General features: G+C 57.7%; 1 protein-coding gene across 6 annotated transcripts in view; it reads right to left on the bottom strand.

Moving 5' to 3' along the window:
• Positions 1-14,318, bottom strand: part of ZBTB16 (zinc finger and BTB domain containing 16) — a 55,146-nt gene extending 40,828 nt beyond the window's left edge. The window contains exons 1-2 of one of the 6 annotated variants that reach the window (XM_059867112.1): positions 14,301-14,318; positions 11,937-13,278 (exon numbers count right to left, since the gene is read on the bottom strand). In XM_059867112.1, the coding sequence (XP_059723095.1) occupies positions 11,937-13,204 (1,268 nt within the window). In that variant the 5' untranslated portion in view covers positions 13,205-13,278; positions 14,301-14,318. Of the gene's footprint in view, positions 1-11,936; positions 13,279-13,770; positions 13,893-14,007; positions 14,144-14,300 lie in introns of those variants that run through there. The other 5 variants (XM_059867114.1, XM_059867109.1, XM_059867113.1 and 2 more) reach the window with 5 other exon arrangements.
• Between the last annotated feature and the right edge of the window lie 3,514 nt (positions 14,319-17,832).

The raw sequence follows: 17,832 nt of genomic DNA, 5'->3' as shown, positions 1-17,832 counted from the left end.
CTGGTAATTTGATTCTTATCTTCTTCAAATCCAATTCTAAGGCAATTCTGTGTAAAGGACACTAATTATAGCCCAAGGGGAAAGAAAAGGTAACCCATCAGTGAGAACACACTGGAAACGTTTAAAGGGGTACAGGGCACTGAAAAGTTAAATAGATTTCAAATCTGCTCTTGCAAGAGCAATAAATGGTGAAAATGATGCTCAGGACCATTCCTGCTCCCCAGCTGGTCCTCCCTGTGGTTAGCCCAGTGCTGGAAGTGTCGGCAGCTGGGGCTGCATCCAGGTTGCTCTGCACATCCTTTTGGGACTGCCTGGCCACTCCAGAGCTGGGCTGGAACAGGCAGCAGGGCAAGGACAGCCCCATCTCTGTGCCCAGACAGTCATGATGCTTTTCACCCTCATTTCCCTGGCATTATTTACTAAGGAAAAGGCAAAGTTTATACACACAGGGAAATGTAACCAGCAACAGACACTGAAAATGACAAAACCATCACTCGTTAGTACAAATATTACGGATTTTCCAACAAACACCCCTAAACATGAGATATTCTGGCTGCAAAACACATCTGGAGGTAGAAGCCCCCACATGCTCCAGGGACCAAATAGTTCACTGCTGAGGAGCATCCTGAAGAGGAGGAGGATGATGGGGAGAGTGCATTGACCACTGCCACATGGCACAGCCTGAACATTACAGCTCCTATAAAATAATAAAACCCCAATGCCGGGATGCAGAGCCAGGATGAGGCAGAAGATAATGCAGGAAGAATCAAAGGGATCTGGCAATCCAAATGGAGTCTTGTTTAATGAGTGCTGCCACAGGCTGTCGTTCCAGAGCATTAAGATCCATCGTTACCATCCCTTCGAAGACGACACGGTTATTCCCTTTAACACAGTGACACTTGCAGCTAACTCATGTCTGACCCAGACAGCCAGGGCAGACGCCGTGTGAGAGGTGACCAGAGGTAATTGAAAATACACTCGCTGCAGACCGGAGCAGAAGGGCTGCCTCAGCAGCAACCCTCGGTGCAACAGGTGACAGCGGTGGCACCTGGAGGATGACTGTCACGGGCACACGGTAAATCAGCACTTTGCTGAGGCAGCGCTGGGCTGCCTGGGGCATGTGGAGCAGCAGAGCCATGGTCCCCGGGTCCTAGAGCACAGGGTCCCCAGAGCACAGGGTCCCCAGAGCACAGGGTCCCCAGAGCACAGGGTCCCCAGAGCACACGGTCCCCAGAGCACAGGGTCCCCAGAGCACACAGTCCCCAGAGCACAGGGTCCCCAGAGCACACGGTCCCCAGAGCACACGGTCCCCAGAGCACACGGTCCCAGAGCACAGGGTCCCCAGAGCACAGGGTCCCCAGAGCACACAGTCCCCAGAGCACAGGGTCCCCAGAGCACACGGTCCCCAGAGCACAGGGTCCCCAGAGCACACGGTCCCCAGAGCACAGGGTCCCCAGAGCACACGGTCCCAGAGCACAGGGTCCCCAGAGCACAGGGTCCCCAGAGCACAGGGTCCTAGAGCACACAGTCACCAGAGCACAGGGTCCTAGAGCACAGGGTCCCCACAACACAGGGTCCCCAGAGCACAGGGTCCTAGAGCACACAGTCCCCAGAGCACAGGGTCCTAGAGCACAGGGTCCCCACAGCACAGGGTCCCAGAGCACAGGGTCCCCAGAGCAGCAGGGCTGCGAGCGGCGCGGCTCTGGCACCTCACTCTCCGCGGCTGCACGCCGCAGCACTGCATGTGTGACGATGGAAGGGCCCTTCCCCGACACTCGGATTGCTGGCAGGAAGCTCGCCATGCATGGCCACTTCGTTCACTTGGCAACAAAGGTGCTAATGAGGGAGCGAGCTGTTCTCCACCTCCAGCCAGAGGAGGATGTGGCACAGCTGCCAGCGGTGCCAGTGGCCCAGCCTTTGATGCCCCACCATGTGGCAACAGCACCATGGGAGAAGGTGAAAAGCATCCTGAGTGTCATCCTCAGGAGATGCCCACCTCTGTGACCCCTCACTCAGCCCCCCACCCCCTCTTCTGACATCCTCTTCCCATCTTCTGGCCAGGCAGAGCTGGACTGGTCTCTCTCCCAGCACAAGGCCCAATGTGAGCTCTCCTCCCAGCGATGCCTGCACCCTTAGCACACAACCCACTAGAGGCACCCACGTGCTGGCTGCTCGTGGCCCCTGCTCCAGGGCAGCCTGCCACAGATCCCACCCTGCTAAATAATGCATTGGGCAGTGCTCACTGCTGCAAGGGAAGGATGACAAACATTTCTGCGCTGATTTAAGTTACATTTGGTTCAACGCTGAGGGAAGAGCTGCCTCCAGCTAAAGGGTCAGAGAAGCCGGAAATCAATACAGGCGCTTGCCTCTGCATCCTGAGATCCCAGTGTCCCTCCCCGGATCCGTGGGCAGGGTTGAGCTGGGGAATCCCACAGGGAGGTCTGGGGGCATCCCCTGGCAGCCCTGGTGCTGCCCCACTCTCAGGTACTGCTGACTCAGCACCCTGCAGGCTGGGAGCTGCCAGTGGCCCAGTTCCCACCACAACACCCATTTTCTACAGCCCTGCCCTACATGCAATCTTCCCCACAGCCCCAGAAATGCAAATTCCAAATTCCCCCAAAAAAACCCAACCAAATGCTGCCCTTCAGCTAGGGTGATGACGAACTGAAAGGCTGGGGGAGGCATGGCAAAGTCAGGATAGCATTTCCCCATCCCTCACCCAAGGAGAAGACAGGAACATGGGAAGTAAAACCAATTACTTTTCACTTTTCTTCCACTGGGAAGGTTTTCACCCAAGTTAAAATGTTCCTAAGATGACTCCTGCTACAGGGAAGCAGGTTTTCTGCCAGTTTCATTGCACATGCTGGTTCCCACCAATACAACATGTGCAAGAGAAGGCAAGGGCAGTGTGGGCAGAGCTGCCCAAAGAGGCTTCACGTGTGACAAGCGCCTCTGGTCACTGCTCTTACTCACAGGAGTGCCCTGCCCTGTGCTCGGCACTTGGGATCTTTTCTACGAACAGGGGGAAGGAAGAAAGATAAGAGGAAATCACCTTGTTCCTGGTAAAAACAGCAGAAGACCCTGGAGGGGGGAGGTGGGCGGGAGATACAGAGGGTTTCGGTTCTGAGCACGGGGCCGTTTCACAGAAAGGGGCCCCGGTGCGTGGGCTGGCAGCTCTGTGCCATGCCCCGACCACCCGGGACCTTCCCCGGTGCCATGGGGCCGGCGGCACCGCGGTGGGGCCGAGCAGCAGGCGCTGCCAGGGGCTCTGTGCCGTGGGTGCCCTGGGTGCCATGGGTGCCCTGGGTGCAGGGCCAGCGAGGCACTGCCAGGGGCTCTGTGCCGTGGGTGCCCTGGGTGCCGTGGGTGCCCTGGGTGCCGTGGGTGCCCTGGGTGCAGGGCCAGCGAGGCGCTGCCAGGGGCTCGGTGTGGCAGTGCCCTGGGTGCAGGGCCAGCGAGGCGCTGCCAGGGGCTCAGTGTGGCAGTGCCCTGGGTGCAGGGCCAGCGAGGCGCTGCCAGGGGCTCAGTGTGGCAGTGCCCTGGGTGCAGGGCCAGCGAGGTGCTGCCAGGGGCTCGGTGTGGCAGTGTCCTGGGTGCAGGGCCAGCGAGGAGCACAACGCTGCTCCCTTATCTCTCCCACACACAGGCTGCTCGCGTGCACTGTGCAGCCGGCCGTGACCGCAGCCCGTGCCCAGCCCAGATAAGATCCCTCACCACACTGCCTGTGCCACGCTCTGGCAGCCCAGACTCACAGCCCGAGAGCCATTGGCAGGGTCTCTCTGCACCAAGAACCCCCTTGCACATCCTCTCTGTGCCTCCCCTCATCAGGGGGAGGCTACAATTTGCTATCTGCTACAATTTGCACATCCTATTGCAGACCTGTGACAACAGAATGGCTTAGACTGGGAAGGACCTTAAAGCTCATCCCATTTCAACCCTTTGCCATGGGCAGGATTGCTCCAAGCCCCATCCAGACTGGCCTTGGACACTTTCAGGGATGGGGCAGCCACAGCTGCTCTGGGAACTTGTGCCAGGGCCTTACCACCCTCAAAGGTAAAGGTGATGCCTGAGTTCATGGTCATCTCCATTCCTGCATGACAGCAAAGCCCTGAGAAACCAGTGGAACAGCCAAAGACACTTCCAGTGAAATCTGGAAGGCAACAAGCTGCCCCAAAACCTTGTGCTGCCATGCATATGCACTTTCAAGAATGCTGCCTGGGTTTTGGTTGAGTTTTTTAAAAACACAGCCTGTGCTGGGATGAAATGGGATTTCTTGGAGTCATAGCCTTCCTGGGTTTACTCTGTGCACGCCAAAATTAGTACAACCTGTCCCTAAATACCATAATAAAAAACACGTAGTAAGCGCTTTGCCTTTATTTATGTCAGTGGTGGTTTCAAGCAGGATGAATCATGCTTCCTCCTTAGCACTCCTTTCTAATATGATTTACTATAAATACTCCATGGAGATGAGAATGAGGGAAGGTGACCAAGGGCAAAGCATGTGGAGTCCAGCACCATCCCCAGACTCAGTGGCAAAAGCATAAAAGCACATTCAGTAGTTATGATGGAGTGGAAAACCACATGTGGGTTGTGACTGGTGCAGTACCTGGTGTGGGAATCATAGAATCACAGAATATCCTGAACTCAAAAGGATCATCAACATCCAACTACTGGCACTGCACAGCACAGCCCCAAAAATCCCACCATATGTCTGAGAGCATTGTCCAAATGCTCCTTGAACTCCGGCAGGGCTGGAGTTTGGGAATCACAAAGGCTGGGAAAAGACGTCTGACAGCACGGAGACCAACCGTTCCCGGACACTGCCAAACCCACCACTAAAACACGTCCCCAAGTCCCCTCCTGCGTGTCTTCTGATGGACACGGCCCGGTGCTGGGGGCCGGGGGTTTTTTGAGTTTCTCTTTGTTTTTGTGCTCAGTAGACATTTCCCTTCTCTACAGGTCACCAAGGTGACAGCCAGCCCCTTCCTCCCCGCCCCAGGCTGCCGCTGGGTGAAGGTGCGCGTTTGTTGGCAGGGGCGCACCCTCGGTGGTGCGCAGCCCGGCAGCGCCGGGCCGGCCGCAGAGCGCTCCCGCCGCTGAGCGAGCGAGCGCGGGGTTATCAGGCGGCTGATACACGCCGATAACAGCCCATCTCCGCGCTGACACCCGAACAAAGCACGGTGTTTAACGCTGATTTATGGCGGCCGGCCGGCTCTAGCCGGGCTCTGCGCGCCTTGCAGCGCTCGTGCCTACGTGGAGAAGCTTTTCCTCAATCGCACATTGCCGGCTTGTTTGCTAAACAACGTGCCAATAAAGCAGCAACGAGACAACGAGGGCCGATGGAAACCTGAACCAGCACAGCAGGGCGCGCATCCAACCATAATCTACTTAAAATCAGTTAAGAACACTACAGCGAAAATGATCCGGACGGCCCTGGCCCCTGGCCAGCACACAAGCCTGGGCCACAAAGGCTCGCTCCCGCAATCCCGATTTTAGGGCAACACTCCCTTCTTCAGATGCAAAGTGACCTCCCGCCAAAAAGAGGAATCGACCTCTTGCGAATGACGTGGTCCAACAGCACGTGCACTCTTCAAAGGTACCTGCTGCTCTGCTGTCAGCACAGAAGTTACCCAGAGCACTGCCACCGCGAACCAGCACGTTCCAAACCGAAACCAAGGGGCTCAGGCACGCCTCAGCCTGGACAAAGATTATCCAGAACGGACACAGAGGTGATGCTCCTGAACATCCCACAGCAGGTCTGAGCAACTGGGCTTGAGCCTGGGAACAAAAGCAGATGTCACAACTGCACTGGAAACTCATCAGCCAACGTTAAAAAGGTGTCTGGCCACACGCAGACTCCCCGGCCATGTCTGCGTTTATTCCAAACGATGCAAGAACCTCTCCCTGTTGCTCATATGATATCCGTCTGAAATTCCCTTTGCGCCACCCTCCCTGTTTCAGCTGGTACCTGTCGCACCACCAAACTCTGCCAGGGCCAGGGTGCATGCCAAGCTCTGTCCAGGTCACTGACTGCAGAACGGGACACGGATCCCTTCCAGCAAAGGAGGGAGCGATGCCCTGCAAAGCACTGATCCCACCATAAAGCGCTGAGCCAGGCCGGGGAGAAGAACCCCTCACCGGCAGAGTGACACAAGCCAGGACTGCCGGGTGAGGAGGAATGAATGGAATAGGCTAATTTACACAGGAAGTGAGCACTTACCAGACCCTTCATCCCAACACACAAAACCCTCTGCCATATCTGGAAGCAATTACACCCAGTTAACATGATCTGCCTGCCACTAAAATTAACTGCAAACAGAAATATTTTTCACTTTTGCAACAGGAGATGCCATGGCCCCGTGTTTGGCTGCCGGGAAATATTTAGTAATTACTCATTTAAAGCCTCTCTTGAAGCTGTCAAGGGGGGCAGGGGGGGAATAAAAGAAAAATCTTGCTAATTGCAGGCAAAAAGGAAAATGCAGATCATTTTACTCTATCCAAGGAAAACAGATTTACAGACTGGTGTAACTAAAGAGCCAACATCCCACAGAAGCAGCGAAGGCTGCAGGAATGCTCCGTCACCAACAGCCCAGGCTGCTCTGCACCACTCCCATGGTCCACAGGGAAAGGAAGAAAGGGTGGACAGAGTCACCCCTGAACCAGCACAGGCTCTCTGAGGGGCCCTCTGTACAGCTGTAAAGGCATTGAATGCAGCAGCACTGTACGAGGTGTAACGAGGATTGAGGATGCTCTGCAAATCTCATCGAGCTGTGCAGCAACAGCCAGCTCTGGGGAAAAGCCACCCAAGTGTCCTCAGAGTGGCAGGTTTCATGCACTGGGGTCCCAGCCCTGCAGCCTATGGGGTCCTGGTCCCTGAGAACTGAGTTGTGCTGGGGAAGGGGCTGCACACCAGGTAGAGAGCAGGCAATGACCCCATCACACCTCTGGATGTCCCCCTGCAAGGTGTCAGAAGCACCAGGCATCATGGCCAGGAAAAAACAGAGTTTCACTGGGCAGAGGGAAACAAACAAACAAACAAACAAACAAATACACAGAAATAGGTGTTTTCTGATGGGAACCTCCGAGCTTTGCTTTCAAATGCAGTGCATGCATTACTAAACTGATGCAGAATAAAGGATGGAATTATGTGGAAGCCAAAGGGGGCTTTTCTCCCTCCACACTGGGAGCTGAGTATGGAAATGGTTAAGTCACCCACTGAATAAATCAAAAGTTCAAGGCTGCAGCATACCACGTTGTATTCCCCCTCTGCCCATGACAAGAACCAGAGAGCCCCCGAAATCCCAAGCATCCTGCGCGGGGTCTCAGCCAGCGCTCACAGGTTACACGCTCGGGGTCAGCGCAGTGGACCTTAGCTGCAACATTCATTTCCTGAGCGGGGCACGTCCCCCTGCCCATAAAGCTAATAAGAGCTTCCTCGCCCGGCTGCCCTGCGCCGCGGCCCGGCAGCGGGAACGCTGGTTTCCATTAGCCCCTTATGATGCCAGGTGCCGCTAATAAGGCCCATCAGCAAGAAACAAGAGCTGCCAGGTCATCCTCCAACTCTGGAAGTAATCATGGGCAGAATTTTGGGGGCTGCTGCCCAGGCTTTTCCTTCCCTCCCCCACTTGCTTTCCATTTTTCCTCCTTTTTTTAAAAGTTAAATTGCAGTGGAACATAAATTGACAAATGCTTAAAATAAAATAAAAAACAACTACTGTATTTGGCTACTGAAATTAACACTAATAACATCTCACAAAGCACTTGGGATCCGATTTATCACGTTTATTGCTTTAATGGTACACTGCATCTGTTTCTCACTGTGACATGCCGAGCAGTGCCAACGTGCCTAATGGCATTAGCAGTACAACGCTCAGCTAATCCAGGTGGAGAGAGGGGAGGTGAGGCTGCCAGAGGAAGAGCCAAAGGCTGGATCCCCATGGGAAGCTGCAGTTTTCCCAAGCAGGAGCATTTCAGACTGTGGGAGCATCGGTCCCTGGCCCGGAACACTGGTGCTGTTGGTAGCAGACAGGCAGATCCACTGCTTTTCTGTCCTTCAGTGGGAAAACAGGGCACAAATCTGGAGTTTGGGGTACAGTGGCTGGCCAGCAGCCACTGGGGTACAGCGAGCCTCCTTACCCTTGTCCTTAAACTCTCCATTGGCACACACACATCTTTAGCTGACAGCTCAGCCACGGAACCTCAAAATGCAGAACAGACCTGACAGTTGGAATGGCAGCTTTCCCCAAGGTCCATTCCCCCCATATGACAGTGAGGACAAGCACCTTCCACCCAAAGTCGCCCCACATGAAGCATTCACCCATCATCACCAGCAGGGCACTTTTGCCCTCCAGCCCAGCCTCTCCATCTCTCCCTGGGGCTCGCGCTGCCCGCAGCCACGTCGCCGTGGCGGAGAATTCCCGGGCAGCGCTGGCCTGGGGTCCTCGGCTGTGCCATAAATGAAGCATATGGAATCACATCCCCACTGGCAGCCTTCCCAGTCACTATCACTTCATAAAAGACACGGTTTCATTTTTTTTAAAGTTTTAAGGTATTTACCTTCCTGGTGACAAATTATGCCAGGCTCAGTTGGCAGCTCGGTACGGCTCTCACCTTACAGCTTGGAGGTATTCCTTCACAAAACAGGCCCCAAAAGGGCCACTGAACTATGGCTTTTTTTGTCCACAATTAGAAGTGACGATCAATACTAACATTAGATTAAGTCTGAACTTTGCTGAACCCAGAAGGAAATCTTTTATAAAAAAAATTAAAGACTCAACGACTCAATCTACACTCAATTAATCAAAATCATAAGCTTGGTAAGGGAGAAAGAAAATGGATCATGCAGCAGCCAGTGGGTTCAGGGACCTGAAAACCCTGATCAGAGGCAATGCCCAGGCTTGTGGCCACTTGGCCCCCCAAAGGTCACAGCTCAGCATCCCTGGGCATGACAGGGCACAGGCAATGCTGCCACGAGGCCAAGGAGCCGTGTTACCACACTGGGCCAGGGCAGATGACTGTCCCTCAGGCACTGTCTGTCATCCAGAGTCAGTGCCCCCCTGTGCTCGCCGAGGCCAGGCCAACCCTCTGCTCTCCTTTTTCCTTCACGTGCTTCCCATACTAATGAAGACAGGAACAACACTCAGAAGGCTCCAAGACTATAAACATATATGTTTACACTTCTATAGGCATGTGTGTGTATAAACAAACAGCCCTGCCATATGCATGGGCTGCCTGTGCTCTGCAAACAGGCTCAGCACGCACTGGCTCACTGAGCTTGCTGTGAATGAGTGGCACTGGTGCTGGGTGGCTTCGGGCTCTGTCACCTGCTGGGGCTTGGCACGTGGAAGCTGTCACACTGGCAGCCAAACACCCCATGGAACAGTGAGGTACCCCCGCCCCTGCCCCCTGTCCCTGGCCCCCAGCTCAGCGCAGCCAGGAACGGCTCTGGTCGGGCACCTCCGCCTCGCATCAGGGTCGGAAAGCAAAACCACAGCAGCGAGAGCACGGCAGAAGGAGGTCAGCGAAAGTCAGCGAGTGACAGCGTGCTGCCCCAGCACATCCTGCCCCCCTCCAGCCGCTGGGGAGGTGGTGCCCAGACCCCAGCACAGATCCCCCAGCCCCCTCACCACCAGGCAGTGGAGAGAAGAGGAGCCCGCAGCCAGCACGGTGCAGCTGCCACCAGAGCTGCTCCGGCAGAGCTGCAGATCCCAGCCCAGCACAGATGCTGTTTAACAGCTCCATGAATACAATAGGATCCCACAAATCCTCCCCAAATGGTAATTCTCACAACGTATTAGAAAGCAAACACTATAAAAAAGCCACATGAGACCCTGTCTACACACAAACCGCCTGGGATTTAGACTTTGGGGGCCGGGGACTGAGTTCATTGGACTGTTACTCAATGCCTTTCAACACGGACGGTCTTACAGATCAGTTAAACACGGCTCAAAGGATTTGGCTTACCCTGCAAAGTTTGCCAGCGCCAGGTAATCGGTCAGAAAGCAAGAACAGACAAACAGAGTTTGGGGCTGGCTTCAGCAACTGCCTTTAAGGCTCCACTGGCAGGGGCCAGCGCTGAGCTCCGTGCTCCAGGCAGACCCCGAGCCCCGCGGAGCATGGCGTGCGCCCAGCCTCACGTTGGGATCATGAATAAGTGAGAAACAAGCTACGGCTGCAGCCGCGGCTGTCAAAACAGGCTGAGCCCGGGAAGGCGCTGTGAAATAGGGGCTGCCGTGCTGGACAGCTGGGCCATGCTCCCTCGTCTCTCGACCCCGCGGGAAGGATCTGATCCTCTCCCTCCCCCTGGACAGATTCACGGCTGGCGACAGGAGCCTCCGGACAGTCCCAGCATCGCCCCCCACTGCGGCCACAGCAATTGCTGCTCTTGGCTTGGAGGGGGAAAGGGAGAGCCTTGAGACCGTGGCGGAAAGGCACGTTAAAATTCTCCCTGAGCCCTCACTGCAGCTCTCCCGGTGACGTTCGGTCTGCATCACCGCACGGCCGAGGCGGCTTCGGGGACGTAACCAACGCCAGCCTGGCTCTCCCGCTTGCGAGAGGGGGAACAAAGCCGAAAGCGGCTGTGCCCCCACACGGAGCCGAGGAACCTCGAGGGGTGAAGGCTGCTCCCCGCGGGGTCCATAGGGCAGAGCGAGGAGCGATGCTGCCGGTACTGGCAGAGCCGCGCAGGGCTGAGGATCCCGGCTCGGCGGCTCGGCTCCCGCACCCGGAGCGTTCACGGGCTGAGCGCACGAGGAGCCGCCGCTCCGGCAGCCGCTATCCCGCCCCGCTGGCGGGCGGCGAGCAGCACCGACTGCCCCGCCAGAGGCACGTGCCGGCACGGACACCGGGCCCGGAGCCTTATGTGCATCACGACTAATTAACCTGTTGATTCATTAAAAATCTGACTGGGTGCGCAGCTAGGGGAGGCAGGGAGAAGCTACGGCACCGTGCCGGGGTTGTCTTCCCTAGGCGGGACGCTGCTGTCCTGTCGCGGGGCTGCAGCCACAGCGGGGGCCAGAGCAGCAGTCAAATCCCATGGCTCTGAAGCACGTTCAGAGCCATGGGATTTGACTGGCGACGCCGATTTTGATGTGGCAATTAACGTGGCTTCCCGTCCCCAGCCAAATGAGGGAACAAGCCCTGGTCCCTGAACCACGAGCAGGAGGCAATAAACAGCGGAGCGCTGAGCTCACGTGTCAGGAGCCACCACCGCGCTCCCAGCCCGCAGCAAGCCCCCAGGGTGCGGGGCTGGGAGCGAGCACAGACCCCCCACCCCGAGCAGGGGAGCCCCGAAGTCGCATCTGCAGCCATTGGAGGTTCAGCCCTTCACCTTCCCCGCAGGGACAGACCCGCGGCTCTGCGGCAGCCCGAGCCCTCTGCGCTCGCCCCGGCGTTACCCAGCCTGACCCCCCGCGCCACTTTCTGCGAAGTGTAAATGTTTCATAAACCGGAAAGCTGAGCGGCACAAACCCCCCCAGGCTGGCAAGTCACCACATGTTGCCACCGCTGCCCGCGCTGGCGTGCCCCGGCACGGGCACAAGGGGGACCAGCTCTCAGCAGAGTGGGCGAGTGCTGCCTGTCCCCACTGCATCTCTCCACACGCAGATCCCTAAACTCAAAGGGTAGCAACTGTGAGCTGCTTGGTTGATGCCAGCCAGGGAAACTGGTGGTGGTTATGCTCGCAGGAAACGCCGACGGCCCCAGCTCATCCGGGCCGTCCCCAGCCAGCACTCACTGGAAGGAACCTTCTGGCACGGTAACCAGACTTGGGGCAGCTGCAAGAGCCATCCCTCTGAGAATGCTACTCCACAAGCTGGTTTTGGGGTACGTGATGGGAACTTTCCACCGGTACGTTTGACACTCAGCCAGACACTGAAACCCTCCGGTGAGATCCCGGCTGCCCGGTGCAGCATGCCACGGCACGGCCTCGCACTCACCTGTGCTGCTCGAGGGTCTCGTTGTCTGGCAGCTCTGCCCCACACACGCTGCACTGCTCACCCAGGGCTCTGCTCTCTGTCTTCATGCCCACTGCCAGCTCCCCCAGCTTGCTGAACAGCTCCCGCTGGATGAAGCCCTGGGGCAGCAGCCCACCATAGGCGCTGAAGTCCATGGAGACAGCCAGGGCCGGCTGCACGTGCAGGGCGGACGCCGCAGTGGGCGGCACGCCGAGCACCGGCTCAGTCTTGTGGTTCGGCAGCAGCGAGTAGATGCCCAAGGGCTTCTCTCCTGGGGCAGCGGCGCACGGCTCCGGCCCCAGTGGCAGCCCCTGGCTAGGCTCAGGGGGTGGCTCGGCACCCTCCTCACGGGTGTAGTGCAGTTCACGGGCACTGGTGATGACGCTGCTGCGGGTCGGGGTGCCGGGTCCTTCCTTGCCCTTCTCGTCAGGCTTCTCCCCACTGGAGGCACTGGGCTCGGCTGTCCGGGGGCTGTCATGGCTGGAGGCCTCATCCACCTGCATTGCTTCAGTTTTGACTTCGGTGAGGCCAGAGGGGCGGCGGGTGGTGGCGGAGCGTGAGTCCTCAGGAGCACTGGGTGGCAGGGCACCCTGCAGCAGTGACTGCCCGATGGTCATCAAGCTGTCCACCGCCGCCTTGGTGGGGCTCATGGAAGAGAGGGAGCAGTAGGATGCGGAGGCAGAGGGGCTCTGCTCCACTGTGGCTGCCAGCAGACTCTGGCTGGCCATGCCAGCATAGCCACCCTCCTCACCAGTGGGCTTGGAGATGATAAGGCCCTTGATGTACCTCGACTTCTTCTCCTCCTCCTCCTCAGTGGTGGCGGCAGCACCTCCATCAGCCATGGTGACCTCGGTGTCATTGTCCTCGGAGGCCTGTATAGTCTCCAGGATCTTCAGGCACTGCTCCTCCAGGTACTCAATTTCCAGGATCTCGGCAGCATAGAGCAGGTCATCCAGGTCCTCAACCTTGGCTTGCAGGGTGGCGGTGTATGCGTACTCCAGGATCTGCTGGAACGTCTTTGGCGAGAGGAAGTCCAGGGTGTAGTGCTGGCTGTTGCGGTGGAAGAGGATCTCGAACATCTTGCTGGTGCAGGCCAGCACGGTCCGGTGCGCGTGGAACTCCTGGCTGTCCACCATGATGACCACGTCGCACAGCGTCCCTGCCAGGCGCATCTGGTTGGCTTTGTGCAGCAGCCCGGTGGGGTGGCAGGGGTTCTGCAGCTGGATCAGCCCCATCTTAGTCAGATCCATGGCACGCCCCAGGCTCACACATCAGGGTGTCTCGCCGTCGCTCAAATCTGGGACCAGCTTTGTGTGCCGACTATCTGCGAAAACAAAAGGCGGAGGGGGAGAGGAGCAGAGTGGAGCGGGAAAGGGGGAGCGGGGAGGGAAGAGACGAAAGAGAGAGAAAACGGGAAAAAAGAGAAAAAAGGAGGGGGAGAGAGGAAAGCCGGGGGGAGCAAGGAGAAGAGAAGAGAGCAGGGATTAGAAGGGAGTGGGGAGAAGGGAGCAGGGAGGGAGAGGGAAGTTAGCCCGCAGCCCGGCAGCGACTCGCCCAAAAGTTTCCGCGCTGCTCGGCGGATCCGCAGCTGCCGGAGCCGCGTTCCCGCTACCGCCGGCCGGGGAAGGCAAGGGAGGGAAGGGAGAGGAAGGTGCGCATCCCCCGCCGCCGCCCGGCTCCAGCTCCGGCCGCCCCGTCCCGCCGGCAGCGCGGCCACATCAGGTGCGCGGTGAAGCGGCGGAGCCCCAGCCCCACGGCGGTGCCGGGGCGGGGGGCGCGGGGGGTCCCGGTGCCGCCCCCCCTCGCCCGCACTCACGGCGGCCGGCGGCTGCTCCGGCAGTTCGCACTGCCCGCTCTCATCGCCGCCGCCGCCGCTCGCCGCGCCGCGCAGCAAATCACGGCGGCGCCGGCCCACGGGCCGCCCCGCGCCCGCGTCAGGCCGCCCCCACCCACCACCCACCCGCCCCCCGCCCTCCGCCCGCGCCCCCCGCCCGCGCCGAGCTGAGTGCGGGCGCCCCCGCCCGGGCCCGCCCCGCCCCGCGCAGCCCCGCACCTTGCGGGGAGCGAGCGGCGGCGGCTGGACAGCGCTGCCGACAACAAACATGGAGGAGCCGGAGGCGGCGGCGGGGAGCTCGGCACCCGGAAGCCCGGCGGCACCGGGGAGCGGCACCGGGCAGCGGCGCGGCGGCCCCCGTCCCCGCTGCGAGCGGGGCTGCGCGCCCCGACGGGCTGCGCCCACCGCCCCGACGGGCTGCGCCACCGCCGCGTCCGCGCCAGACAAAGCCGCCCCCCGCGCCGCGCCTGGGCGGACCCCCGGCCCCGGGGGTGGAGACGGTAAAAACCAACCTCAGAGCCCAGTTTGGGGTCCGGTGGCGGATTCCGACCGGGAGCTGCGGTGCTTGTGACATGATGTGACACCGAGCACGTTGTCGCCCCGACGAAGCTGGTTTTTCTTTCCCCCCCACCCCCCCGCGATAAAATACTGACGCCGTGACGGCACCGCTTGTATGTAGGGATGTGGCGGGTGCCCGCACCCCAGGACGGGCCATGGGGCTCTGCCACAAGGGTCGCCTTCGGGAAGGGAGCGAAACACGCGGGGAGCCGCCAGCCACGCCGTGACACCGACAGCAGCACCAGGCAGCGGCACGAGCAGCGGGCCACGCACCGAGGGAGCTCTGCGTGCCCTGAGCATCCTCGACCGAGGACGTGCCTCAGCTCCTTGGCGGTGCCCACGCTCAGCGCACCCAGAGACCTGTGTAATCCTCGGGAAGGGGCAGGGTGGCAGCCGCACAGCACTCCCTTCTTCCCTCCCTCCCTGCCGCACCCGTGGCACAACACAGCCAGCACAGGGCCCGGTGTCTTCAGCTAAAACAACAAACGCGGACGGCATTAGTAGAAAGATACCCTTGGGGTAAAGCAGCGCAAATGTAATCTAAGGAGAACGTTATGGGGAAGTGTGTTTATAATTATAATGGGATTTAATGTACTTTGGGACCAGATGATAGCAGTCATTTAACGAGAACAGCCTAATAACGGAGGCCTCACGATGCACGGCGGCGCTGCGCGGGTTATTAGACGCGTGTGATAACGCCGTGCTCGCCGTACTATAGTTAAGGGTAAGGCATCAGCTTACTCCTATTTTTTCGGGGGTTATAACTCTGCTGCTGTAATTGGCAGAGAGCAGGGATGCACCGCACAGGCAGCCAGCGTGCCTGCAGGATGGGGGTTTTTAATTGTCTCAAACTGCTTGAGTTCCTCCCTCTTCCAGACTTTAAAATCCAAACAGCTGAAAGGGAGAAATAGTGAGACACTGTGGTTTCAGGTGTTTGTTTACCCTTCTCTAACTTTTAAAAGGCTTGATTTCAGGACTGAAATTTTGCAGGCAGTTAGGGGTATGTTTTTAGTGTAGCTCATATGAAATTAAGCTGCATGAGTCCCATTAGCAATAATGGAAATCCCACGGCTAAATTCCCAGGCAGCATCCTGAAAATTAACCCCCCCAGTCCTTGCTGTCAACTGGTGCGTTGCACTTTTTGTTGCTCCTCTAATACATAGAGTAAAAGCTACTGAATTGTTTAAGACACCAGCTTCCCACGGCCGCTGTTTGCTGAAGGCTGAGACCAGCTTGGTGACCCTGAGCAGGGACACCCCACATACCCCGGCCGTGGGGCTGCCCAGCACTTTCAGGCCTCAGGTGAGGCCCACAGGGATGCTTGGAAAGCTGCAGCCACGGCCTTCAGGGTCATTTCCCCATGTCCTGGCATGGGAGTCAATCCCTTGTCACTCCTCCTGGTACCTTCCATTTCCCTTCCATCTCCCCCCATCAGTTTCCAATTTATTTACTTTTCTGATCTTAATCCCCACCTTGTAGTGTAACGTGTTTATTAGAAAGGCACCAGCAGCTAAATGAAGCCAAGCTGGGCTCCGTGTTAAGTAGCAGTCACGCCCAAGTGCCTCTCCATGTGCCATTACTCCGAGTGATTGAGGCAATTTCTTCCTCCGCCACGAGTTTCACTTGTAAATCTCTCAACCAGATACGGTGCAATGATGTGCTGCCTGGTGCGATTATTATTAACCTCCAGCATTAAACCCCTGAGCTGGTGGTTCCTCAGGAAGGGCTTTCTGTGTGAGGACCAGGTGAAGCATGGACATCCTTCCCAGGAAAATGAAGGATCCATTCAGATCCACTTCTAGCCCTCAGCCCTGTCAGTTACTTGGACAGAGAGACACGAATATTTGCTTCCCCAGTGGAAATATCCTGGCCAGCAGCACCAGGTCTGTGGGAAGACAAGGACTGGGCAATGCAGCAGCCTGCATTTCAAGGGATGATGGCAAGGGCAGCCTTGAGATGCTTCTTCAAGAGGCAGCTAGTGCATGGAGAGGAGAGTAAAACCAAGCAGTCTCCACAATTGCAGTAAGAAAGGAAACTCCTTGTTCAGGATGCTTAGTCCACAAAAAACATCCTGGAAGACAACTTCAGCCAGAAGGTGCCCCAGCATCACCCACCCTGTGTGAATGGAAAGGGAAGAGGAGCAGCTCCTCTCCATCATGCCCAAACCAACATCTTCCACTCTCTGCAGACAAACGCCCTTTTCCATCAGACACACTCCTCCAGTGCTGTTAGACCTATAATCCCCCCATTCCACCCCAGACAGGCACGCAAGGACACAGCTCTGACTGCTCCAGCTTGCTCGGCCCTGACTTCAGCTGTGCCCACCCCCTCTTCTCCCTGCTCCTGCAGAGAACCTACAGGGTGGGGGACAGGCACCTTCCTATGTTTTCCTAGGACTAGCTGTGTTTTGATTTTGATGTATTTGGAGTTTTCCAGTATACTGAGTTTTCCAGCGCTGCTGATGCAGAGCTGAATTATGAAACACTGGAGCAAAGATGCTGTGCAAAGTAAGATCTGTTTCAAACTCAGTGAAAAATCCATAACTTTCAAGAACTGATTTTTGATCTCACCCCAGACCCAGAGGAAGGCTCACAGCTCCCGAGCCCCTGTGTGCACGCTCCCAGGAGCAGGATTTCTCCAGGCATATTTGCTTTGCTGGGAGCCGGGGCAGAGCGCGCTGCTCTGCTTTGGCGCGCGGCAAGCTGACAGCTTATGAAAAGATGATTAAATGTGTTAGACTTTATTTTTAAAAAAGCCTAAATGCACAAAGCTGTTTGCAAGGGGGAGGGCGGAAGCCCCAGGGAAGCTGCTCAGTGTGCAGCCACGGTGCATTAAGCTTCCTCTGAACCCCACCGACGAGCACCGGCTCCGTCCGAGCGCGCCGACACTGGACCCCGCGTGCGTTGTGGCAGCCCGGGGGAGTGGAGGGGCCAGGAACAGGCCCCTTATTGTGCCCGGCCTGCTGCACAAGGGGAACCTGAGAGTCACACTGAGGATGCAGCTGGATGGGGGGCTGTGGTCTGGGGTGGTGGGATACTGGTTATCCACATTGCAGTTGATCCCAAAGTAAGTTATTTTTGGAGTCGGCTGTAGCCAGCCCAATGAAGCTGCCCGCTGTTGTGGGAAAGGATAAGCACACAGCCTGGTATCTTGGACAGAGCTGACTGTCACACTGTAGAAACCCTTGTCTGCCCTTCCCCACATGCCTGTCAGCCTCCCGGCCCTGCTGATGTGGGATACCACCCGGCCCCACTCGAGCACACAACAGAGGCACGGCAGCAGCGACGAGGATCAGTGTGTCACCGGCACGTGAGCGGGCAGCCAGCATGCTGCTGCACACATCCACAGCTCCCAGTGAGGCTGCTGCACCCCGTGCTCTGTGCATGAAAACCCTTCCTGCTCACGAGCACTGCTCCTAGTCACAACTTCTCTCGCAGATAGGCACGATGGAATCAATGCCATCCCACTGAAGGAGTGGATCAGTAT

The sequence above is a fragment of the Haemorhous mexicanus genome, chromosome 24, assembly GCF_027477595.1.
Source record: "Haemorhous mexicanus isolate bHaeMex1 chromosome 24, bHaeMex1.pri, whole genome shotgun sequence".
In the NCBI taxonomy this organism is placed as follows: Eukaryota; Metazoa; Chordata; class Aves; order Passeriformes; family Fringillidae; genus Haemorhous; species Haemorhous mexicanus.
This window is presented reverse-complemented; position numbering and strand designations above follow the sequence as displayed.